Here is a 27,495-nt window from a genome sequence, read left to right on the forward strand (position 1 = left end):
TAACCGTTTGAATATGAAATATTTATTATTCTTACAAAATGGGAATTAAAAAAATGTGTCAATAAGACCAAACAGCAAGGGTCATTTTTAAATACAGTCTTTGCAACAGGATTCTATTTACAAGTGATTTGTGCTTTTGTGAATCGTTCAGGTTTGCACAAGGCAAATTCAATTTGATTCTCATTTTTTCTCTTTCTTTTTCTTCCCTTCCTACTTTATTTTTTTATTTTTGTTTTTTAAAAAAGTGCTACAATGCAGAATCAATCCGAAATTAACACCAACTGGCCAGCCAGAATAAACAGTCCATCTAGCAGGACAATACACAACCCCCAAAAACCACAGTTTTAAGCCCCTCAAATAACCCAGCGCCATATTACAAAATGCAACAGGCCACAGGTGTAAACCACCATATGTGTCAGTGGTTCACGTTGTACAGTCTCTCAAGTGAAATTTGTTTTCTTTTCAGGAAGAGACGCTAAGAGATCTACGTCACTCCTGGAACTGTCAAAATCCAAAGTGGGACAAAGGAGGACCTGTGGAGGAAAGGGAGAAAAAGTATTCAAAAATTAATTTCACGGTAGTATTTAGAAACATAGAAGATTGATGGCAGAAAAAGACCTCATGGTCCATCTAGTCTGCCCTTATGCTATTTCCTGTATTTTAGGAGAGAGAGCAATAGGACAGGGGACGGAAGGCACTCTAGTGCACTTGTACTCACCCCTTACTGACCTCTTAGGAATCTGGATAGGTCAACCATAGATAATTTAAGGGTAAAGTGTTGGGGGTTTGGGGATGACACTATGGAGTCCGGTAATGAGTTCCACGCTTCGACAACTTGGTTACTGAAGTCATATTTTTACAGTCAAGTTTGGAACGGTTAATATTAAGTTTGAATCTGTTGTGTGCTCTTGTGTTGTTGTGGTTGAGGCTGAAGTAGTCGCCGACAGGCAGGACGTTGCAGCATATGCACTTGTACTCGCCCCTTACTGACCTCTTAGGAATCTGGATAGGTCAACCGTAGATAATCTAAGGGTAAAGTGTTGGGGGTTTGTGGATGACACTATGGAGTCCGATAATGAGTTCCACGCTTCGACAACTCAGTTACTGAAGTCATATTTTTTACAGTCAAGCTTGGAGCAGTTAATATTAAGTTTGAATCTGTTGCGTGCTCTTGTGTTGTTGTGGTTGAAGCTGAAGTAGTCGCCGACAGGCAGGACGTTGCAACATATGATCTTGTGGGCAATACGTAGATCATGTTTAAGGCGCCGTAGTTCTAAGCTTTCCAGACCCAGGATTGTAAGTCTAGTTTCGTAGTGTATTCTGTTTTGAGTGGAGGAGTGAAGGGCTCTTCTGGTGAAGTATCTTTGGACATTTTCAAGGGTGTTGATGTCTGAGATGCGATATGGGTTCCAAACGGATGAGCTGTATTCAAGGATGGGTCTGGCAAAGGTTTTGTAAGCTCTGGTAAGCAGTGTGAGATTGCCAGAGCAGAAGCTACGTAGGATTAGGTTTACAACTCTTGAAGCCTTCTTGGCTATGTTGTTGCAGTGGGCTTTGGCACTTAAATCTTTGATGGATGTTTCTATGTTTTTAACAAGAAGAAGACTGCATACAAAGGGAGATCCAGTTGCAGCATTGATCCCTGTAAACACTTTTTAAAAAAATATAATTTATTGATTTATTGAAAGGGGAACGGGGGACAGGGAGTACAAATAATAAGAGGGATGGGAAAAGGAAAAGTATACATATCCACTTAGCATCTGTAGTATATATAATTTATTTTATATCGGTTCATAGTATTAGACTAAACCTATTCGTATTACATTCATGATTTACAGTTGCAATGAACAGAATCATATGTCCGAATATATTCCATACCTTATGTTACTTAATGTTTGTCAATTCAAAGTAGTGGACTGTAAATAGCCTTATTGCATTCAAAGTTTTAAACTGTATAATTTTTTATCTAATGCATATTATAATTTGAAGTGGGATTAGTAAAAGTATTATAGTTATTAGTAGGTATGTGAAGAGGTGGGAGTTGGGTAGGGGAACGGACGGGTAATGGACGGGAAGGGTAGTACCTGCAGAAATAGCAGCCGTTGGTGTTTAGTGACTTGTTGTTTGTGGTGTGTAGTGAATGTAGCAGATAAAGATAAATTGAAGTTGATTTGTTAGTATTTATGCATGTACTGTATATCAGTAGGATTAAACGTTTTGAAGGATGTGAAGACTCGCAGTGTGTGTGTGTGTGTGTGTGTGTGTGTGTGTGTGTGTGTGTGTAGAGGCAAGGAAAGCTCCGATAACTATCTCCCAACCAGGTTTTGCCCTTTGTACATCTGCAAACAGAGACAGCCAGCTGCTGAGTACACATTACTTTGTCTGCAATCAACAGAGAACAAAGCCTGGTTGGAAAAATAAGGCAGATCCCCCCCCCCCTTTGAGCCTTTGAGGTGCTTAGAGGAGATCCCAAATAGAGGTGGATGCATTTTGCTGAGCTTGGGGGCTTTCCTGAAGATTACTTCTGCGCCACCCCTAGCCATCCTCGAATACAGCTCATCTGTTTGGAAGCCATATCGCATCTCAGACATTAACATTCTTGGAAATGTCCAAAGAGACTTCACCCGAAGAGCCCTTCTCCACTCGAAACAGAACAACCTACGAGACTAGACTTTCAATCCTGGGTCTTGAAAGCTTAGAACTACGACGCCTTAAACATGATCTCAGTATTGCCCACAAGATCAAATGCTGCAATGTCCTGCCTGTCAATGACTACTTCAGCTTCAACCACAACGACACAAGAGCACACAACAGATTCAAGCTTAATATTAACCGCTCCAAACTTGACAGTAAAAAATATGACTTTAGTAATCGGGTTGTCGAAGCGTGGAACTCATTACCGGACTCTGTAGTGTCATCCCCTAACCCCCAACATTTTACCCTTAGACTATCCACGGTTGACCTCTCCAGATTCCTAAGAGGTCAGTAAGGGGTGTACATAAGCGCACTAGAGTGCTTTCCGTACCTTGTCCTGTAATCTCTCCTTTATCTTGTATTTCTTCTCTACTATATCCTCTATAACCTTCATTGTGTATTATTGTGTATTGGACTAACTAGATAGATGATAGATAGATAGATAGATAGATAGATAGATAGATAGATAGATAGATTATAGATAGATAGAAGATAGATAGATAGATAGATAGATAGATTATAGATAGATAGAAGATAGATAGATAGATAGATAGATAGATGATAGATAGATAGATAGATAGAAGATAGATAGATAGATAGATAGATAGATAGATAGATGATAGATAGATAGAAGATAGATAGATAGATAGATAGATAGATGATAGATAGATAGATAGATAGATAGAGAGAGAGAGAGAGAGAGAGAGAGAGAGAGAGAGAGAGAGAGAGATATGTCCTAAATTTTATACACTGCTAAAAAAAACCACTTAAAGATTTATATGTATATAAATATAAGCTGAGTATATGACCCTAGACAGCGGATAATTTAGTTAGATGGAGATATGGAATTTTAAATGAAGCTATAGACATAAGAGGTGTTATTAATGTTCATATTTGTACAATGTCTTATTCCAAGGTGGAGAAAAATTTCTGGTGTTTCACATCGAACATAAAAGGTTTTACATGTGTTTTATGTTAAGCATTGTTGTTGTATTTGTAGCCATATAATGTTTATTTTAAGGTGGAGAAAAATAAAGAAATTCTACCCGGGGGGGAAAAAACTGGGGGCATTTTTCCCCCTCTCCTGCCAACAGTCCTGATTGTGCTCTTACCTGGATATCGTCATCTTTCAAAGCCTCCGAATATTCTGTCACCCTGATTTCCACCCTTTCCTTCTCTTTGGGTTTTTTCATCGTCAAGCTGTCGACAACCCAGAACATAACAGCCTTAAAAGGAGAGGGTGAGAAAAAACAGAGAGAGGGGGAAAATGCTTGTATGTGCGTTTCTTGACCTTAGGCATTTTTATGATGGACGTGTCAAACCTGAAGTTGACCTGACTGAATCCATTTTGGAGATTCGGCGTTGTCACATTCAAGCTGAGGGATAGGTATATCACCTCAAGGCTCGACTACTGTAACGCTCTCTACATGGAGCTACCTTTGAAAAGTGTTCGGAAACTTCAGATTGTGCAGAATGCAGCTGCGAGAACAATCATGGGCTTCCCTAAATATGCCCAGGTCACACCAACACTCCGCAGTCTGCATTGGTTGCCGATCAGTTTCCGGTCACAATTCAAAATGTTGGTTATGACCTATAAAGCCCTTCATGGCACCGGACCAGATTATCTCCGGGACCGCCTTCTGCCGCACGAATCCCAGCAACCAGTTAGGTTGGCCTTCTCCAGGTCCCGTCAACTAAACAATGTCAGTTGGCGGGGCCCAGGGGAAGAGCCTTCTCTGTGGCGGCCCCGGCCCTCTCGAACCATCTCCCCCAGAGATTAGAATAGCCCCCACCCTCCTTGCCTTTCGTAAGCTCCTTAAAACCCACCTCTGCCGTCAGGCATGGGGGAACTAAGATAATCTTCCCCCCTAGGCTTCTACAATTTATGCATGGTATGTTTGTATGTATGATTGGTTTTATAACAAGGGTTTTTTTTTAGCTGTTGTAGTATTGGATTTTTACATTCTGTTTTTTGTCACTGTTGTTAGCCGCCCCGAGTCAACGGAGAGGGATGGCATACAAATCCAATAAATACATTAAATAAATAAATAAAATGTATGTACGCATATGGCATAGAGTAGTAGATGCTTGGAACAAACTTCCAGCAGACATGGTTGGTAAATCCACAGCAACTGAATTTAAACATGCCTGGGATAAACATATATCCATCCTAAGATAAAATACAACAAATAGTATAAGGGCAGACTAGATGGACCAGGAGATCTTATTCTGCTGTCAATCTTCTGTGTTTCTATGTTTCTATATGCATAGAATTATATAGTACATTCAGTAATAGTAAATAGTTAAGGAAATTGTATCTCTTTGAGGCAAGGAGAAGCCAGGCACGTTTAACCTAAATCCTTGACTTAAGTGACATCAAGTTGGCCACCTTTAAGCCTGTCATATGACCTTTAAGCCACCCCCCCCTTTCATTTGGTGGGTTAGCAAGATTTGATCTTTTGAAGCTTTTATGTTGCACATAACCTAAGAGCAGCTACCACCAGCCCATTGTTAAGTCCACAGGACCGGTCTTCTCCAGGTCCCATCGACAAAGCAATGTTGGTTGGTGGGACCGCAGGGGAGAGCCTTCTCTGTGGTAGCCCTGACTCTTTGGAATCAACCCCACCACCCCGAGATCCGCACTGCCCCCACCCTATTGGCTTTCCATAAGGTCCTGAAATCTTTCCTATTTTGGCCAAGATATGATTAACAGAGATGTTTGATAGTGTCATTGTAGTGGATTAGTTAGGGCTTTTTAAATTGTTTTATTAATTATTTGATTATTTCCTTTTCTTAATCTTGCTATAAACCATCCTGAGTCCCTGGTCTTCCTCTGCTGTTATGGTTTCTGGCAGGTTAATTTTATTCTTTGTTTGTTTTGTGCTAACTAGTTTAACGTCTGATTAACCGAAGCTTCGCCAACATTTTTGGTTTCCGTTGTTAATGTCATTTGTAGTCTTGTGATAGACCAAGGTAGGGTGTCGGCTTCCTGTTATTTTAATCATAATTTTGCCAACTTCCTGTCCAATAGCCTGACATCATTTTATACTGTACTGTTGGATGGGGGCGGGGGAGTTACTAAAGAGAAACATTAGGACAGGGGATGGAAGGCACTCTGGTGCACCTATGCACACCCTCTTAGGAATCAAGAGAGGTCAACGGTGGCTAGCCTAAGGGTAAAGTTTTGGGGGTTAGGTGAAGATACGACAGTCAGGTAGCGAGTTCCATGCATCAACTACTCGGTTACTAAAGTCATATTTCTTGCAGTCGCGTTTAGAGCAGTTTATTTTAGGTTTGTATCCATTGTGTGCTTATGTGTTGTTGTGTTTGAAAAAAATACGACTTCAGTAACCGAGTTGTCGAAGCGTGGAACTCATTACCGGACTCCATAGTGTCATCCCCAAACCCCCAACACTTTACCCTTAGATTATCTACGGATGACCTATCCAGATTCCTAAGAGGTCAGTAAGGGGCGAGTACAAGTGCACTAGAGTGCCTTCTGTCCCCTGTCCTATTGCTCTCCTATATCTCCTATACCTTTCTTCTATTCCTATATCTCTTCTTCTATTCTTTCATTGATATGTTCTATTACTATACCTTCTTTTCTATTATTTCTTAGATATATTTTACTATGAGTATCTCCTCTATAACCTTCATCATGTATTTTACTATGTGTATATAGATATATGCCCACTAAAACCCTCATTGTGTATTGGACAAAATAAATAAATAAATAAAATGAAGTAGTCGTTAACAGGAAGGACGTTGTAGCAGAGGATTTTATGGGCTATGCTTAGGTCATGTTTAAGGCAACATAGTTTTTAAACTTTCTAAACCTAGGATTCTGAGTCTAGTTGCATAGGATATTCTGTTATGAGTGGAGGAGTGGAGGGCTCTTCTGGTAAAGTATCTCTGGACATTTTCTAGAGTCTACTCTAGTCTAATCTATTCCTTATTCTTATTATTCTCTGTTCTTTCTATTCTATTCCTCTTCTATATTCTCTTCTCTTCTCCCTCCTTTCATTCCCTCCCCTCCCATTCCATTCTCAATAAAGATTCCATTCCATTCCTGTTCCTTTTTCTAATTGATTTCATTATGCAGAATTCCTGCTGAATCGAATGGCTGTAGGCATCTGTATTATTTATTTATTTTTTATTTTTTTATTTATTTTGTCCAATACATAATACACATTTAAGAGAAAGATATGTAATAATATAAGTAAAGAAAAGATATAAAAGTGTAGGTGAACATATTTGAAAGGAAGAAAAGATAAATGAGATAAGGAGAGACAAGTGGACAGGGGACGAAAGGCACACTGGTGCACTTATGCACGCCCCTTACTGACCTCTAAGGAACCTGGAGAGGTCAATCGTGGATAGTCTAAGGGAAAAATGTTTGGGGTTAGGGGATGACACTACTGAGTCAGGTAATGAGTTCCACGCTTCAACAACTCGGTTGCTGAAGTCACTTTTTTTACAGTCAAGTTTGGAGAGGTTAATATTAAGTTTGAATCTGTTGCGTGCTCTTGTGTTGTTGCAATTGAAGCTGAAATACTCATTGACAGGTAGAACATTGCAGCATATGATCTTGTGGGCAATACTTAGATCATGTTTCAGGCGACGTAGTTCTAAGCTTTCTAGACCTAGGATTGATAGTCTGCTTTCGTAGGGTATTCTGTTTTGAGTGGAGGAGTGAAGGGCTCTTCTGGTGAAGTATCTTTGGACATTTTCAAGGGTGTTGATGTCCGAGATGTGGTATGGGTTCCAGACAGATTATCTCCAAAGGAGTCACATTTTTCCAAGGCCAAAGAAAGGTTTTATGTCCCTTGTGACCATCGGATGACCAATGAAAAATCCCACATCCCCTCATGCCCTCCCAGGTTTTCAGCTCCCTTGATAAAAAGAATCATTTCCTCCCAAATCTTTCACTCACGTTGACTATAAAAGGAACCACAAGAACCACCAAGACCAGCTCCAGCTGAGGAGAAGGGATGTAATCCAGGAGGTTTTCCTGAAGCTGAGAGAGAGAGAGAGATAGATGGAGCCAGACGCCTTTTACAGGAGAAGAAATCTGGTCTGGGCTCAGCAGATCTGGGCCTGAATAATACCTGGACAACAGACCACCAGGAAATCAAAGGGGCCGTTGCTTATTTGGGGAAATTGAAAAAAAAAATAATGTGGAGGAAAGCAATGGCTAACCCCACGATGGTGAATCTGTGGCATGCATGCCATAGGTGGAATCTTCCCTGAAACCCCGGAGGCAAAAAAAAAAATCCCCCAACGAACAAACCGGAAGTTCAGAAAAACACACTTCTGGTTTGCCGTTGGGCTGTTCTTGGCACTTTGGACGGTTTCGGGAAGCTTCCCTGAAGCCTTAGAGTGCAAAAAAAAAAAAAAATAGCACGATGGGCAAACTGGAAGTTCGGAAAATGCACTTCCAGTTTGCCCATTGTGCTATTTTTTGCACTCGAAGGTAAAGTATATTTTCTGAACTTCCGGTTTGCCAGTTGTGCTGGGTGAAAAAAATTCGCAAACGGGCAAACTGGATTTTTAGGGAAACATACTTCCAGTTTGCCATGGTGCTGTTTTTCGCACTCTGGAGGGTGCAGGGAAACTTCCTGAAACTCCGGAGTGCAAAAAACAGCACAACAGGCAAACCGGAAGTTTGGAAAAGGCACTTCAGATTGTGCAGAATGCAGCTGCGAGAGCAATCATGGGCTTCCCCAAATATGCCCATGTTACACCAACACTCCGCAGTCTGCATTGGTTGCCGATCAGTTTCCGGTCACAATTCAAAGTGTTGGTTATGACCTATAAAGCCCTTCATGGCACCGGACCAGATTATCTCCGGGACCGCCTTCTGCTGCACGAATCCCAGTGACCAGTTAGGTCCCATAGAGTGGGCCTTCTCCGGGTCCCGTCAACTAAACAATGCCACTTGGCGGGACCCAGGGGAAGAGCCTTCTCTGTGGCGGCCCCGGCCCTCTGGAACCATCTCTCCCCAGAGATTAGAATTGCCCCCACCCTCCTTGCCTTTCGTAAGCTCCTTAAAACCCACCTCTGCCGCCAGGCATGGGGGAACTGAGATTCCCATTCCCCCTAGGCCTTTACAATTTTATGCATGGTATGTCTGTATGTATGATTGGTTTTTTTATATTAATGGGTTTTTAATTGTTTTTAGTATTGGATTATTATTGTACGCTGTTTTATGATTGCTGTTAGCCGCCCTGAGTCTTCAGAGAGGGGCGGCATATAAATCCAATAAATAAATAAATAAACACCCAGTTTGCCCTTTGTGCTATTTTTTGCACTCCAAGGCTTCAGGGAAGCTTCCCCAAACCCTCCAAAGTGCAAAAAAACAGCACAGCAGGCAAACCAGAAGGGTGTTTTCCCAAAATTCCAGTTTGCCAATTTGAGCATTTTTTTTCACCTACCAGGCTTCAGAAAGGCCTGTGCGCATACGTGTGGGGCAACGGTGTGTGTGTGTGTGCGCACATACATGGGGTAGGAAAGATATATGGGCACATGCATGCATGCTAGCACACCCACCCACACCCTTTTTGGCACACAAACCAAAAGCGGTTCACCATCACTGGTTTAATCTCCTGGTTGAGCAGAGGGCTGGACTAGAAGACCTCCAAGGTCCCCTGTAGCTCTATTGCGATTGATTGATCTTCTAGTTGTGCCAAAATACAGTGATACCTTGTCTTATGAACTTAATTGGTTCCGGGAGCAGGTTCGTAAGGTGAAATGTTCGTAAGATGAAATAATGTTCCCCATAGGAATCCATGGAAAAGCGATTAATGCGTGCAAGCCCAAAATTTACCCCTTTTTCAAGTCAAAGCCCCCGTTTTTGCGCTGGTGGGATTCCCCTGAAGCTCCCCTCTATGGGAAACCCCACCTCCGGACTTCCGTGTTTTTGCGATGCTGTAGGGAAATCCCAAAAGGGGAATCCAAGGATCGCAAAAACGGGCACTCCGCTGGCAACGGAAGTCTTTCAGTCATCCCATAGTCGTCCGGAGGTGAGGTTTCAAGGACTTCCGTGTTTTTGCAATGGTGCGATTTCGCTGGGGCTTCCCTCACTGGGAAACCCCACTTCCGGCCTTCCGTTGCCAGCGGAGTGCCCGTTTTTGCGATCCTGGAATTCCCCTCCTGGGATTTCCCTACAGCTTCGCAAAGTCTGGAGGTGGGGTTTCTCATGGAGGGGAATCCCAGGATCGCTTGCAACGGAAGTCAAGAGGCGGGGCATCCCAGCGACGGCGGGGGGGTCGTAAGGCGAAAAAAGTTCGTAAGAAGAGGCAAAAAAAATCCAAACCCCGGGTTCGTATCTCAAAAGTTCGTATGACGAAGGGTTCATATGATGAGGTACCGCTGTATTGCCAAATATGTATCTTTCTCCAAATATGTATCTTTCTCCAAATATGTATCTTGGAGAAAATAATGTATACAGTAATACCTCATGATACGAACTTAATTGGTGCAAGGAGGAGGTTCGTAAGATGAAAAGTTCGTAAGACGAAACATTGTTTCCCATAGGAAACAATGTAAAGTCAATTAATCCGTGCAACCAAAAAACCCCCCGCAAAAAACCGGCTTTCCGGCTGTTTTAAAAGGTGACAGCCAGCCTGGGGGGCTTCCCAGCACCCCCCCGAACCCGGGTTCGGGGTTCGGGGGGGTGCTGGCAAGCCCCCCAGGCCGTCTGCGACCTTTTAAAACACCCGCGCCGCTTCGCTGCTGTCTCCTGAAGCCGAACGCGGAAGTTCGGCTTTGCCGTTCGGCTTCAGGAGACAGCTGCGAAGCGGCGCGGCTCTTTTAAAAGGTCGCAGCCAGCCTGGGGGGCTTGCCAGCACCCCCCCGAACCCAGGTTCGGGGTTCGGGGGGTTCTGGCAAGCCCCCCAGGCCGGCTGCGACCTTTTAAAACACCCGCGCCGCTTCCCATCTGTCTCCTGAAGCCGAACGGCAAAGCCGAACTTCCGTGTTCGGCTTCAGGAGACAGATGGGAAGCGGCACGGGTGTTTTAAAAGGTCGCAGCCGGCCTGGGGGGCTTGCCAGCACCCCCCCGAACCCCGGGTTCGGGGGGGTGCTGGCAAGCCCCCCAGGCCGGCTGCGACCTTTTAAAACACCCGCGTCGCTTCGTAGCTGTCTCCCGAAGCCGAACGCTAAAGCCGAACTTCGGCGTTCGGCTTCGCAAGACAGCTGCGAAGCGGCGCAGGTGTTTTAAAAGGTCGCAGCCGGCCTGGGGGGCTTCCCAGGAACCTCCCGAACCGAACCCGGGGTTCAGCCAAATTTTGCCTCTTCTTACGAACTTTGTTCGAGTTACGAACCGGCGTTCGGGAGGCTTCTGGGAAGCCCCACCGCCCGGCTGTTACCTTTTAAAACAGCCGCGCGGCTTCCCAGCTGTCTCCGAACGCAGGTTCGTAACTCGAAAAAAGTTCGTAAGAAGAGGCAAAATTTTGCTGAACCCCGGGTTCGTATCACGAGTTGTTCGTAAGACGAGGGGTTCGTATCTTGAGGTACCACTGTATATCATTTTGGATACATGGATTTTGGATACAAATATTATCTTTCTCCAAATATGTATCTTTGAGGAAAGGTACAAATATGTATCTTTGAGAAAAAGATGCATTTCCCCAAAGGAGGCATTTAAATCCACGCGCTAATTTGCCCCTGAAAAAGTCAATAACGTTCCTGAGTAACAGAAGGTGGGAATCGGGTTCTTCTTCCTTACCTTCGTCCAACCGGGAATAAGTAAGACAAGACCGACCGCCGTCTTCTCAAAGGTCATTATCAGCAAATAGAGAAAACCCTGGGCAACCCAAGCAGCCGCCTGTGGTGGATCTCCTGAAGAGGAACAAAAAATAGAATTAAACCCATGAGTCTACGGAGAGGGGCGGCATACAAATCTAATAAATAAATAAAAACAAATGATTTATACACCCACTATATTAAGAAAATAGCCTCACAAATCCATGACTTTCTTTCACCACATGCCTCCAGGAGATTATAAAATGGCACTACTACTACTTTGCTATGGGTACTCCTTGATTTTCTAGTTTGTCTTTGAAGACGTTTCACTTCTCATACAAGAAGCGTCTTCAGCTCTGACTGGATGGTGAGGAACAGAAATACTCCTTGCAGACAGAGTGGGCCTCCTCAGGGTCCCATCGACCAAACAATGCCAGCTGGCGGGACCTAGGGGAAGAGCCTTCTCTGTGGGGGCCCCGGCCCTCTGGAATCAGCTCCCCCCAGAGATTCGCACTGGCCCCACCCTCCTCGCCTTCCAAAAGAGCCTAAAAACTCATCTTTGTCACCAGGCCTGGGGTTACCAGATCTTCCCCCTGACCAATGAATGTTTTTAGTATGATTGGTGAATGAATGGTAATGTAAGTTTTTAAAGTAGATGTTTATGGATTGTTTTTATGCATTAATTGGATTGATTTTATTATTGCCTATTTATGTATGTTGTGAGCCACCCCAAGTCCTCGGAGAGGAGTGACATCCAAATCCAAATCCAAATGAATGAACGAACGAACAAACAAACAAACAAACAAACAAACAAATAAATAAGTGAAACATCTTCAAAGGAAAAAAAATATAAGAAAGTCCAGTTCCCTCCTTGGAAAAAACCATCTTTGGTTAAATGAATGTTTGTAAGAACCGTTACCTATAAATGTTAGCAAAAACTTCAGAAGAAAAGGATTTAGGGGTAGTGATTTCTGACAGTCTCAAAATGGGTGAACAGTGCAATCAGGCGGTAGGGAAAGCAAGTAGGATGCTTGGCTGCATAGCTAGAGGTATAACAAGCAGGAAGAGGGAGATTATGATTCCGCTATATAGAGTGCTGGTGAGACCACATTTGGGATACTGTGTTCAGTTCTGGAGACCTCACCTACAAAAAGATATTGACAAAATTGAATGGGTCCAAGGACGGGCTACAAGAATGGTGGAAGGTCTTAAGCATAGAACGTATCAGGAAAGACATAATGAACTCAATCTGTATAGTCTGGAGGACAGAAGGAAAAGGGGGGACATGATCGAAACATTTGAATATGTTAAAGGGTTAAATAAGGTCCAGGAGGGAAGTTAATAGGAAAGTGAACACAAGAACAAGGAGACACAATCTGAAGTTAGTTGGGGGGGAAATCAAAAGCAACATGAGAAAATATTATTTTACTGAAAGAGTAGTAGATCCTTGGAACAAACTTCCAGCAGACGTGGTAGATAAATCCACAGTAACTGAATGTAAACATGCCTGGGATAAACATATATCCATCCTAAGATAAAATACAGGAAATAGTATAAGGGCAGACTAGATGGACCATGAGGTCTTTTTCTGCCATCAGACTTCTATGTTTCTATGTTTCTATCTTCTTTAGACACTTGGGCTATTTGAAATTTTTGTCACGTTCATTCGATGTGCTTAACCTCAATATTGTATTCACCCATTCTCTGGGTTCCCCCACCACCACCAAAAAAAGGTTAGCCAAAAAGAATTGACCTTGGTGCATGAAGCACTCAACGCCACATTGAAAACTAACCAAGGTTAACACAGAACAAATTCAGTATCTTCTTATGCAAACACTGTAAGTGCCAGATGCCTCTTACTCTAAAAAAGCTTCGCATTGCCTGCAAACTCAGCTGGTTTTTTTTTACACTCACAAATTTCTTAGAAAGGCTTTGATGATTTTCCAGACTGATGTGTTATTTTTTTTAAAAAAAACCCAGAAAACTCTCAGTTTAACAAGCCTCAGTCTGGCAGATTTTGGATGCAACAAATAAAATTTGTCCATAGGCAGTTTTATCTGCACAAATCCAGATAATGCTTAATATATTTTTTTTACACTCACAAATTTCTTAGAAAGGCTTTGATGATTTTTCCACACTGATGTATTTTTTTAAAAACATTTTTTAAAAAAACAACCACCAGAAAACTCTCAATTTAACAGATTTTGGATGCAGCAAATAAAATTTGCCCATGTGCAGTTTGATCTGCACAAATACAAGTATGGCCATAATTGAGGAATCAAAATTACTCTCGGTAAGTGAGACATTGGTTTTACCACCCTCGCCTTACCACCTTGCTAGGGTTGATAAATGAATCACTGCTGTTCTTAAGTTAGTCTTAAATTAGTTAAGTTAGGTTGTTAAGTGAATCTGACTTCCCCATGGGCGTATTTTTACAACTTCTGGTGGCAAGCTGTTCCACTGGTTAATTATTATTATTATCATTATTATTGTTGTTATTGTTATTGTTATTGTTATTGTTATTGTTATTGTTATTGTTATTGTTATTATTATTATTATTATTATTATTAATTAGATTTGTATGCCGCCCCTCTCCATAGATTCAGAGCGGCTTACAACAACAAAACAATACAAATCCAATATTTAAGAAAAACAATTTAAAAACCCTTAATATAAAAAACAATCATACATCTCATACACACCATACATAAAGCAGAGAGGTCCCAGGGGAATCAATTTCCCCATGCCTGACGACAGAGGTGGGTTTTAAGAAGTTTGTGAAAGGCAAGGAGGGTGGGGACAGTCCTAATCTCCGGGGGGGGGAGTTGGTTCCAGAGGGTCGGGGCCGCCACAAAGAAGGCTCTTCCCCTGGGTCCTGACAGACGACATTGTTTTGTCGACGGGACCCGGAGAAGGCCAACTCTGTGGGACCTAACAGGTTGCTGGGATTCGTGCGGCAGAAGGCGGTCCCGGAGATATTCTGGTCTGATGCCATGAAGGGCTTTATAGGTCATAACCAACACCAACATTGTCAAATTTGAATAATTGTCCTTTCAGGAAATTTCTCCTCAGTTCTAGGTTTGCTACTCGCCTTGATGTGTTTCCTTCCATTGTTTCCTATGTGTTGCTTTGGGGGACATTGCATGGGGGACAAAGGAAGCATTACAAAGACTCGTTGAAAGCCTCCTTCAAGTCCCCTGATATCAACACCACCTCCTGGGAAACCCTGGCACAAGATCGACCAACATGGCGCATGTCGATCCACCAAGGCTGCCAGACATCTGAGGACAGAAGAACAACCATAGCAGAAGAGAGGCGAGCACTCCCCAAAGCCAGAGCTGCAAATGCTGTGACCACAACCCATTAGATGTCAAGGTCCTCTTCAAATGCGATGGACGAACTTTATGGTTAACCTCTCCTCTTCTTCGGAGCAGTCCCATAAATATTGATAATGCTACTATCAATACTCGTGATGTAGAATCCCAAGCAGTTGTGGGTTTCGGAAAGACAGAACTGGTCTGTTTTCTCTCCTGGCCTGAATTCATGGTCCAGCTGAGTGAGAGAAATCTGGCATGGAAGAAATGTTATGGAAGAATCCGTTGTTATGAGTCAACAACAGTTCTTTGGTGGGAAGAAACTTTCAACCTCTTTAGAAAAAAAAACCTCCAGATGTTCTCTTTGGGGGAATACGGATAAGCCCTGAGATTTCCAAACATGACACATGCACTTTTAGAGGCATCTTCCTGGCTCCTTCGATCATTCCTCCACCCAAAGACATAACGTAGGAGTATCGGTGGAGCAGTCTGAAATCAGGCCATAAAGACTTTTGGGTTTCCTTCTATCGTGTGGTGTATGTCTTTCTGGACTAATTACCCTGTAATTATGGGCGGTTGGGACATGCCGGCAGAGCAGTAGGTCAGTGATGTCAAACCTTTTTTTTCCTCGGGTGCCGAGAGAGCGTACATGCATGCTATCGTGTATGCGCAAGTGCCCACACCCATAATTCAATGCCTGGGGAGGGCAAAACAGCTTTCCCCCTGGAGGTCCTCTGGAAGCCAAAAACGGCCTGTTTCCCAACTTCTGGTGGGCCCAGTAGGCTTCTCTTTCACCAGGCTCCAAACACCCTCCCACACCTTGCCTATCGAAAACTGAGGACAGAAACATCAATGAAAGACATTTTGGCATCCAGAGTTTGCAGAGACCTGGTGTGACTCGTTGCAAATGGCTCCAAGAATTCCTGTTGTCCGTCGTGCATGAAATTCTTAGCAAATGACTTTCCTTCATGAAGAATGTGATGGAGAACATTCCCAAGCAACGGCGTCTGTGGATGGAAGAGAAGGAGGAGGAGGAGGATGTGGCAATAGCTTTTGGAGCTTATTAATTTAAGAGAGGTGGCCAGGTCAATTTATAAATCCTTCCATTCCCCACTCTTCGGAGTGCTTCTTGTCCACCTCAGGTCATGTCAGATTCTGAGGAGCATGAACCAGGCCTGCGCGAGTGCCCACACCTGAGTGAGCCTGAGGAACCACTACAGGGGCTGATATTATTATTATTATTATTATTATTATTATTATTATTATTATTATTATTATTTTATTATTATTATAATGTCAGTACAACACAGCAAACGAGATCACTATGCTGGATTTCGTATTTCATCACCAGTCGGGCGCTTCCCAAGCACCTAGGACTGCGTGATGTAGTGGCGAATTATGTTTGCCGATCCCAGTAAAGCGGCCTTTTGCAATTGACAGATAGAGATTTTGTCAATTCCGATGGTTTTCAAATGTCCGCTGAGATCCTTTGGTACTGCGCCCAGCATGCCAAGTACCACTGGGACCACTTTCACGGGCTTGTGCCAGAGTCGTTGCAGCTCGATTTTTAGATCTTCGTATTTCACTAATTTCTCTAGCTGCTCAATTCTGCTGTCCCCTGGGATTGCGATGTCGATGATCCATACTTTCTTTTTCTCCACAATCACAATGTCTGGTGTGTTATGCTTCAGAATTCGGTCAGTCGGAAGTCGGAAGTCCCACAGTACTTTTGCTTGCTCATTTTCGACCACTTTTTTGGGCTTATGATCCCACCAGTTCTTTGCTACTGGTAAATGGTAGTTCCGGCACAAGTTCCAGTGGATCATCTGTGCCACAACATCATGTCTATGCTTGTAATTATTATTATTATTATTATTATTATTATTATTATTATTATTATTATTATTATTTAGATTTGTATGCCGCCCCTCTCCGAAGATTCGGGGCAGCTCACAATTATTACTACTACTATTACTATTACTACTACTACTACTACTACTACTAATACTAATACTACTACTACTAATTGGATTTGTATGCCTCCCTTCTCTGAAGACTCAGGGTGGTTCACAGAATACAAAAAACAATATGAAACAAATCTAATAATTAAAAATTACTACTAAAATCCCATATATAATTGCCCCCACCCTCCTTGCCTTTCGCAAACTCCTTAAAATCCACCTCTGCCGTCAGGCATGGGGAAATTGATTCCCCCAGGCCGCTCTGTTTTATGCATGGTTTGTCTGGGCCAGGCGAACCTGGGAAAACGCCCTCCTCGCCACAGCAGAAAGATGGTGTTCTAATGTCAGCTGTGGATCGAGGAGGACGCCCAAGTTGCGGACCCTCTCCAAAGGGGTCAATAATCCCCCCCCCCGGTAATAGACGGAGAGATGGAATTGTCCTTGGGAGGCAAAACCCACAGCCACTCCGTCTTGTCAGGGTAGAGTTTGAGCCTTCGACCCCCCAACCCATCCCAATCTCCTCCTTTCCCAAATAAATTGCTTCCTTTTCTTCTCTGTTTTGTTGTTCTTTCACTCTCTCCTAATCTCCTTCCATCTGGCACGGAAAAACCCTTGGAGGGGAACGAGTGAGCCAACTGAAACAAAAATAATAATAATAATAATAAAAGAACCCAACAAACCACAAAAGCTTTTAGAGGCTCCCAGCTGTTCGGCTAAGTCTTTCCAGATGTGGGTTCTGACTTGCACGGAGGCTGCATCTCTTAGCAAAAAGGAGGAACCGCCCACCTGCAGCAGGGTTGGCCTTGCTCTGGCATGCAAGTTCTCAACTCAGCCAAACCAACCAACAAACAGGCCAGCATGAACGTAACATCCAGGATGGAGGTTTCTGAGGACACGAAGAACAGCCCTGCAGAACAAGGATTGGGCCGATGTGTATCTATCTACAGTGAAGGGTTGCAAAAACTTTTCCTAGCACACTGTGGGCGTGGCTTATTTTGAGGGTGTGGCTTGCCAGCCATGTGACCAGGCAGGAGTGGCTTGATGGTCATGTGACAGGGTGGCTTAAAGCTGGCCAACTTGACGTCACTAATGTCAAGGGTTTGGGTTAGGGTACCTGGCCTCTCCTCGCCTATAACAGATACAATTTCCTTCTCTATTTACTCTTACTGAACATCCAAAATATACTCTTTAATTCTATATATATATATATATATATATATGCCCTATGTGTACATACATAATACATACAGGCACACAAAAATATACCATTATCTACTATATAAAGTGTATGTACACAAACACACGCACAGTTCTTCTAAAATTATACACATTCAACTTCATTTACTGCGATAGGAAAAACATACCCAGAGCCGGGGGGGGCTACAGCCCAGGTGAGGGGGGGACACAGTGGGGTAGTGAAAATGGAGCTCCATCCTAGAGCACCCAATTTACACTGAAAGATGTTGAAAGAAAATGCATGGCGTCCTGCATAAGCCACGCCCACATTGTGATAGTAAAAGGTTTCACTGCCCAGAGCCCAGAAAGGGGAAAAAGAAACAAATTAAAAATTTTCTACCTGTTCTGCATACCTGACTGTACCTGCAAGAGTCCATTACTCTGTCTGTCTGTCTGTCTGTCTCTCTATCTGTCTGTCTGTCTGTCTATCTACCCATCTACCCACCTACCACCTACCCACCTACCCACCTACCCATCTACCCATCTACCCATCTACCCATCTATCCATCTACCCATCTACCACCTACCCACCTACCCACCTACCTACTTATCTATCTATCTATCTACCCACCTACCCATCTACCCACCTACCACCTACCCACCTACCCACCTACCCATCTACCTACCTACCTACCTATCTATCCATCTATCCATCTATCCATCTACCCATCTACCCATCTACCCATCTACCCACCTACCCACCTACCTATCTATCTATCTATCTATCTATCTATCTATCCATCCATCTACCCATCTACCCATCTACCCACCTACCACCTACCCACCTACCCACTTACCCATCTAACTATCTAACTGCCTACCTACCTACCTACCTACCTATCTATCTATCTATCTATCTATCTATCTATCTATCTATCTACCAATCTACCCATCTACCCACCTACCCACCTGTCTATCTGTCTGTCTGTCTGTCTGTCTGTCTGTCTGTCTGTCTCTCTCTCTCTCTCTCTGAATTGTTGCAGTTGTTAAATAAATCATTTGGTTGTTAAGTGAATCTGGCTTCCCTCCATTAGATTGGTTTGTTGAAAGTCGCTCCGTAGCACAGGAGGTTCTCAACATATGACCATAATTGAGTCTAGAATTAGCCGGTTTTTAACTGGATCTATATATGGCTGCACCCTTCTTTACAACCTTAGGCCAACCTGGCAGTCATTAAGCAAATCCCATTGTTCAAGTGGACATTGTCATTAAGTCACTAGTCATAAGTCGAGGACTGCCTGTAGGCAAACAGCACAGAGTTGTGTGGCACCAATCTTTATAAATAAATAAATAAATTTATAAATACATGCATAAGCGCACTATAGTGCCCACGCTCCCTGTCCTATTTTCTTCTTTTATCATTACTTTCTACTTATGTTATGCTTATACAAATTACAATCCTATACTTGTTTGACAAAATAAATAAATAAATAAATAAATAACATCAATCAACAATCACAGCCTAAATTTTTAAAGAATGACTTTAAGAAATGCTTCAGCCCGTAATGAATTTATTAAATTTGTTAGATGCCGTAAATTCCCAGGGTTGAGTTGCAAGAGAGCCAAACCGATTCTTCCCTGGGAATTGAGTAACCAAACAATATCTTGAGCTGGAATAGAATTCACCTAAATCCACAAATCTGGAAGAATTTATTTTTCTAATTGGGTTTCTATCCAAGATAGAAAGGAGCTTCAAATTGGAAAATGTTAACGGTGGTGGGGAGATGGATTTGTCCTCGGAGAATATACAAGGTATTTTTAGTCAGTTCCATCTGCAAACTGTTTATTAGTTGGGCTTAAGAGAAGGAGAAAATTATCCAGTAAATGATTTTAAGGTTTTTAAAAGGAATGCTGCTGTTTTTTTTCTTTTTTATGCCAAAATACAACCTATACCAATGGCTTACAATATATAAAAACAACAAATACAAAAAACAGCACAACAGGCACACCGGAAGTTTGGAAAACCCACCTCTGCCGCCAGGCATGGGGGAATTAAGACTTTTTTCTCCCCCTAGGCCGTTACAACTGTATACATGGTATGTTTGTATGTATGTTTGGTTTTTACATATTAAGGGGTTTTAATTTGCTTTTAGTATTGGATTTTATTGTATATTTTCATGATTGTTGTTAGCTGCCCCGAGTTTTCGGAGAGGGGCGGCATATAAATCCAATAAAACTAAACTAAACTAAACTAAAAACGGATTTCCAATTTGTCCATTGGGTGTTATTTTTTGCATTCTGGGGCTTCAGGGAAGCTTTTCTGAACTCTCTGGACTACAAAAAAACAGAAATGGGTTTTCCAGTTGCTTCCCTGGAGAATCCAGAGGGTGAAACAGCTTTTTCCAAGGCCGAAAATTTGGCCAGAGTGCGCATGCCAGAGCTGACATAGTGCAACATCTCGCTTGCCGTCCAATATGGCTCCACGTGCCATAGGTTCGCCCTCACTGATCTATGCCAGCGGTTCTTAAAACTGCCTGACCCAATTATCCTATTTGTTGATTACAAATACAGTGGTACCTCATGATACGAACTTAATTGGTTCCAGGAGGAGGTTCGTAAGGTGAAAAGTTCGTAAGATGAAACAATGTTTCCCATAGGAATCAATGTAAAAGCAAATAATGCGTGTAAATCCTTCAGGAAAATCCCAAACTTTAGAAGGGAGGCGAACAGAGGGCAGGGAGGAGCAGCTAAAGGGGGCGGGTGGAAGAAGCAAGGCTAGGCTAAAGGGTGAGTGGGAAGGAAGAAAGGCAAGGGGGCGCCCCTCCCTTTTCTTTCTCCAAAAGACACCCGTTCAGTGCCTCTGCAAGCACTCCGTTCTCCTACTTTTTAAAATGCAAAGTCTTTCCCCCTCCAAGCCGCCCCTCCCTTTTCTTTCTTCAAAAAAGGGGGGGAAAAGAAACCCCTTCATCCCAGCAGCAGCCGCTTGGGTTCGTAAGGTGAAAATAGTTCGGAAGAAGAGGCAAAAAAATCTTAAACACCGGGTTCGTATCTCAAAAAGTTTGTTAGAAGAGGTGTTCGTAAGATGAGGTACCACTGTAATTATTTATTAGATTATTATTATTATTTATTAGATTTGTATGCCGCCCCTCTCCTCACCACCCACCCACAGATACCGCCAGACAGTTGTTTTACACTAGTATCTCATCAGCAGCTCTCACAACTGTTGCCATATCACAAACAAGTCATTACAAACGATTCCACTAAGCCCAAAGTATGCCAAATTATACCCACTTTGAAACGAGCGGGTGCAATTTGGGTGTGTTTGGCTAAGCCTCGACACCGAGTGGATGGCATATAATTTGAGAGGCCTAACGGTAGTTATTGCTGGTATTTTGTTTATGCACAATCCTGCGAGGGTGGGGACTGCACAATAGAACCAAGCAATAGGAAATGTAGAAACTACAAGTGCTCTGGGACTTTGGGATTCAAACAGACCAGCACCTGCCACCTAACACCCCCAGGCTTAACCATAAAAGTCTGGGAGAGAGGAGGTGGTCCAGGGAAGGCCGTCCGTCTTCAACGCCACCAGTGAGCCCTCCGATGCTATTGTACCTTATGATTCTTGATGGAATGATTCTTGTTTTTTTATGTACACTGACAGCATACGCATGACAAATCCTTTGTGTGTCCAATCACATATGGCCAATAAAGAATTCTGTTCTGTTCTGTTCCTTTCTGTTCCGTTCCGTTCCCTTCTAATTCTAATTCTAATTCTATATTCTTTCATTCCATATTCTCCTCTATATTCTATTCTGTTCTATTCTATATTGTCTCTGTTCTGTCCTTTTCTGTTCTGTTGTGTTCTGTTCTATTATATTCTATTCTTATTTTATTCTATTCTATTCTTTTCTTATTCTATTTTTATTCTATTCTTATTCTATTCTTATTCTATTCTATTCTTTATTCTATTCTTATTCTATTCTATTCTTATTCTATTCTTATTCTACTCTATTCCATTCTATTCTTTCTATTCTATCCCATTCCATTCCAATTCTAATTCTAATTAGAATTCTAATTCTGTTCTATATTCTTCCTTCCATATTCTCCTCTATATTCTATTCTGTTCTTTTCTATTCTATATTCTGTTCAGTTCAGTTCAGTTCTATCCTATTCGCAAACACTTGCTAACGTGTAGTGTGGGGGGGGGGGGGGGTTGCAGCAATTTTGACAGCCGTGAGGAAAAGGCCAGCGAATGACCATTTTTTACAACTGTTCATATAAAAGAAAAAGAGAAAAGAAAAAAAACAGAGCTGAGAAGGTCACTTCCATTTAAAGAGAAAATATTTTGCTTGCCGCTTGGACGGAGAGCGTGGGGAGGGAGGGAAGGAGAGAGAGAGAAATATTAGAGATTTATGACTCCCTTGAAGTAGACGAGAACAGAATATGAATTATTGGAGTCCCCCAGACTGGCACACTACCAGCATTGTGGAGAGTGGAGTCCCCGTATTCAACCCAACCGATGTGGTACAAAACCAGGTGAAGGTGAATTCTACTCCTGCCTTAAGCATGAAAGCAGGCTGGGTGACTTTGGGTCGATCCCCAGGAGACGGGGAATTCGAGTCCAGCTTTAGGAATGAAAACCGTCTCGGTGACTTTGGGCTAATCACTCTGTCTCATCCCAAACTCCCTCGCAGGGTTGTTGTGGGGAAATCTGAAGGGGAAGGGAGTACAGTGATACCTCGTTTTATGAAACCCTGATCCTACAAACTTTTCGAGATACAAACCCAGGGTTTAAGATGTTTTTGCCTCTTCTTCCGAACTATTTTCATCTTACAAACCCGCCGCCACTGGGATGCCCCGCCTCCGGACTTCTGTTGCCAGCCGAAGCGCGGGGATTCCCCTGAGCCTCCCCTCACTGGGAATCCCCGCCTCCGGATTTTGCAATGCTGCAGGGGAATCCCACCAGGGGAATCCCACCAGCGTGAAAACGGGCGCTTCGGCTGGCAAAAGGGGTGAGTTTTGGGCTTCCACGCATTAATCGCTTTTCCATTGATTCTTATGGGAAACATTGTTTCGTCTTACGAACTTTTCACCTTACGAATCTCATCCTGGAACCAATTAAGTTCGTAAGACAAGGTATCACTGTAATTATGCACACCTGCCATCTTGACTTACATATAAAGCAATGAAGGTGGGGTTTAGCTGCTCCAAATCCTCGGAGAGGGGTGGCATACAAATCTAATAAATAATAATAATAATAATAATAATTATTATTATTATTATTATTATTATTATTATTATTATTACTTTTATCTAATGTTTTTTTTAAAGGAGGGGGAAATCCAGCCAATAATCTCTCTGTCTATCAAAAATGCCAAAACTGAAACTGAATATGTTCTATATCCATCCACTCCTCCTCCTCCTCATCCTACCTCCATCCATCCATCCATCCATCCATCCACTCCTCCTTCCTTCCATCGCTTCTCCTTCCTCCTCTTCTTCCTCTCTACCTCCATCTCCTCCTCCTTTTCCTCCTCCTCCTAGACAGCCCATCGGTTGACCTTTGCTACCAAAAAGCTGCAGTCCTAAAGAGCAACAGCTGTGGAATCGGTCCACAATAAAGCAAAGCAGGAGTCACTTTTTAAACCTGGAGAAAATTCACTCAACTCAACAATTCAACTTTCATACACCAGAGAGAGTCTAGGAAAACGTCCTGATATTCTGTGGTCCCTTTCTGGCCAATTGCCTTGGTCAGAATTTTTAAGGAAAATTTAGACCTGCAAAGTTATCCCTATCTGGTAGGAAATGCTGCCCCCTGGTGGGGCTTTACTAAAATACGAATCCTGAAATACAAAATCCCAAAGGGGGGGGGGAACCGAGAAGGGGGAAAAAGTGATTTATATTGGATGACCTCTTCTGAAATTTAAAATGTTAAGAAATACTTTAAAAAAATAGTGAACAGTGCAGTCAGGCGGTAGGGAAAGCAAGTAGAATGCTTGGCTGCATAGCTAGAGGTATAACAAGCAGGAAGAGGGAGATTGTGATCCCGCTGTATAGAGCGCTGGTGAGACCACATTTGGAATACTGTGTTCACTTCTGGAAACCTCACCTACAAAAAAGAGATTGGTAAAACTGAATGAGTCCAAAGACGGGCTACAAAAATGGTGGAAGGTCTTAAGCATAAAACTTATCAGGAAAGACTTTATGAACTCAATCTGTCTAGTCTGGAGGATAGAAGGGAAAGGGGGGGACATGATCGAAATATTTAAATATGTTAAAGGGTTAAATAAGGTTCAGGAGGGAAGTGTTTTTAATAGGAAAGTGAACAAAAGAAGAAGGGGGCACAATCTGAAGTTAGTTGGGGGGAAAGATCAGAAGCCCCGTGGGAAAATATTGTTTTACTGAAAGAGTCGTAGGTGCTTGGAACAAACTTCCAGAAGACGTGGTTGGTAAAACCACAGTCGCTGAATTTAAATATGCCTGGGATAAACATATATCCATCCTAAGATAAAATACAGGAAATAGTATAAGGGCAGACTAGATGGACCAGGAGATCTTTTCCTGCTGTCAATCTTCTATGTTTCTATGAGCTTTGCCCCATTTTAAGACCACATTTAAGTCACATTTTTCAATGCTGTCGTGACTTTGGATGGTCGAACAGTTGTAAGTTGAGGACTCTCTCTGAATTTAAGACTGCAATTGAGTTCCATCATTAAAGAATTTCCTGCCATTTGTTGTTTTCGCTGTGTTTTTCAGTAGTTGCCTTGCAATCCCTGAAGAGGCAAATTTGCAGCTGCAGGGGTAGCCGGGGACTCACCGTACTCGCCAAAGACAAGGTAGGTCCACTGGCACCGCGCCATGATCCACGAGACCGTTTTCACCCCGAGCCAGATCAACAGCATTCCCAAAGTGGCATCCAAGATGAAATTCATCAGATAACTGTGGCAAAACCAGGAGAGAAAACTCTTGTAGAGAGCCAGTCTGGTCCAGTGGTGAAGGACCAGGCTAGAAACCAGAAGACCATGAATTCTAGTCCCGCCTTAGGCATGAAAGCCCTCTGGGTGACTTTGAGCCAATCACCAAGAGACTGTGAATTTTAGTCCCGCCTTCGCCATGAAAGCCATCTGGGTGACTTTGGGCCAATCACCAGGTGACAGTGAATTCTAGTCCTGCCTTAGCCATGAAACCAGCTGGGTGCCTTTGAGCCAATCACCAGGTGACAGTGAATTCTAGTCCCGCCTTAGGCATGAAAGCCAGCTGGGTAACTTTGAGCCAATCACCAGGAGACTGTGAGTTCTAGTCCCACCTTAGGCATGAAAGCCAGCTGGGTGACTTTGAGCCAATCACCAGGAGACTGTGAATTGTAGTCCCGCCTTCGTCATGAAAGCCTGCTGGGTGACTTTGGGCCAATCCCCAGGTGACTTTGAGTCCTAGTCCCACCTTAGCCATGAAAGGCAGCTCAGTGACTTTGCGCCAATCACCAGGTGACAGTGAGTTCTAGTCCTCAAGAAAGCTGGCTGGGTAATTTTGGGCCAATCACCATAGAGACTGTGAGTTCTAATCCCGCTGTAAGGATGAAAGCTGGCTGAGCAACTTTGGGCCAAGTTTAAAAGTTTAAACTTTAAAGGTTCGGGTTTAAAGGCACAATTCTTTATACGCAAAAGCCAAACTCACAGAGAGCAGGGGTCACTTTCCGTCAGGTCGGACAGGAAGACGTTGGCAAAGTGGATGAAAAGAGCCCCAATGGCTTGCTTGGAGGTGTCATAAAACCTTCAGAGGGTTTGGGTTCGAGAGACAAACAGCGCTTTAAAGACTTGGGAGAGAGGATTTCAATTAATCAAACAGAACACCAAAGTCCTCGACTTACGACCCCAAGTGGGCCCAACATCTCCGTTGTTAAGTGAAACTTGGGTTAAGTGAGCTTCGCTCCCTTGTGTGACTTTGCTTGCCCCCATCACTAAGTGAATTAATGAAGTGGATAAGTTAGTAAACCTGGTTTGTTTACTGGCTCCCCCGTTTGACTGAGCTCGTTGGGAGGTCACAAAAGGGGATCTCACATGGCCTTGGGATGTTGCGACCGTCATAGGTATGAACCGGTTGCCAAGCATCTGAATTTTGACCAGGTGACCATGAGGATCTATCGCTATATCTCAATCCATCCTTCTCCCTGCCAGATAAACAGACAGACACACAAACATCATATTCTCTATATCAGTGTTTTTCAACCAGTGTGCCGCAAGACATGGTCAGGTGAGCCATGGGGAAATTAGCGCAGGAGATTTGAGCCACGAAGAAGGAAGTTAAGCTTCCGGTCTCGCAACTTTTTGCTCCAGCTCGCAGCCGACCGCCCTGCCGCTGCCCCGCGGCTACTGCCAAATGCCACTGTTGCCGGTGTGGTGTATGAGAGAGAGAGAGCAAGAGAGACAGAGAGACAGAGAGAGAAAAAAAGAGAGAGAGTGGGAGAGAGAAAGAGAGTGAGTGAGAGAGAGAAAGCGAGAGAGAGAAAGAAAGCAAGAGAGAAAGAGAGAGAAAGAAAGCAAGAGAGAGAGAGAAGGAGAGGTTGGTTGGTGGTGTGCCCCAGGATTTTATAGATGTTAAAAAAGTGCCGCAGCTCAAAAAAGGTTGAAAATCACTGCTCTATATCATCCATCCATCCATATTTCTATGTGTATATGTGTATGTGTATGTGTAATGTATAAGTGTATGTGTGTGTATCTCTATCTCTGTCTACCTACCTACCTATCTATCTATCTATCTACCTACCTACCTACCTATCTATCTACCAACCATCCATCCATCCATCCATCCATCCATCCATCCATCCATCCATCCATCCATCCATCTATCTATCTATCTATCTATCTATCTATAATCTATAATCTATCTATCTATCTATCATCTATCTACCATCTATCTATCTATCTATCTATCTATCTATCTATCTATCTATCTATCTATCTACCATCTATCTATCTATCTATCTATCTACCAACCATCTATCTATCTATCTATCTATCATCTATCTATCTATCATCTATCTATCTATCTATCTATCTACCATCTATCTATCTATTATCTATCTATCTATCTACCAACCATCTATCTATCTATCTATCTATCTATCTATCTATCTATCTATCTATCTATCTATCTATCTATCATCTATCTATCTATCTATCTATCATCTATCTATCTATCTATCTATCTACTATCTATCTATCTATCTATCATCTGTCTATCTATCTATCTACACACATACTGGTGTGTGTGTGTATATACAGTGTTCCCTCGATTTTCGCGGGTTCGAACTTCGCGGATAGCCTATACCACGGTTTTTCAAAAAATATTAATTTAAAAATACTTTGCGGGTTTTTTTCCCTATACCATGGTTTTTCCCACCCGATGACGTCATACGTCATCACCAAACTAATAATTTTTGCAAATAAATAACAAAAAAAAAATTATTGTTAATAAATAATTATGTTTATAAATATCAGAATCACTAAGTGTCTTATTCAATGGTGAGTACCAGTAATAATGGTGAGTAAATGGTTGTTAAGGGAATGGGAAAGGGTAATTTAGGGGTTTAAAGTATTAAGGGAAGG

The 27,495-nt window shown here is 42.7% G+C and overlaps 1 protein-coding gene across 3 annotated transcripts in view; it reads right to left on the bottom strand.

The window, feature by feature from the left end:
• Positions 1–27,495, bottom strand: part of LOC139169076 (store-operated calcium entry regulator STIMATE-like) — a 31,141-nt gene continuing 3,646 nt past the window's right edge. The window contains exons 3-8 of one of the 3 annotated variants that reach the window (XM_070754881.1): positions 25,565–25,660; positions 24,708–24,829; positions 11,423–11,535; positions 7,628–7,711; positions 3,807–3,920; positions 1–533 (exon numbers count right to left, since the gene is read on the bottom strand). In XM_070754881.1, coding sequence (XP_070610982.1) covers positions 441–533; positions 3,807–3,920; positions 7,628–7,711; positions 11,423–11,535; positions 24,708–24,829; positions 25,565–25,660 — 622 coding nt within the window. In that variant the 3' untranslated portion in view covers positions 1–440. The remainder of the gene's footprint in view (positions 534–3,806; positions 3,921–7,627; positions 7,712–11,422; positions 11,536–24,707; positions 24,830–25,564; positions 25,661–27,495) is intronic. The other 2 variants (XM_070754882.1, XM_070754883.1) reach the window with 2 other exon arrangements.

The sequence above is a fragment of the Erythrolamprus reginae genome, chromosome 6 (genome assembly GCF_031021105.1).
Source record: "Erythrolamprus reginae isolate rEryReg1 chromosome 6, rEryReg1.hap1, whole genome shotgun sequence".
NCBI classification, from domain to species: Eukaryota; Metazoa; Chordata; class Lepidosauria; order Squamata; family Dipsadidae; genus Erythrolamprus; species Erythrolamprus reginae.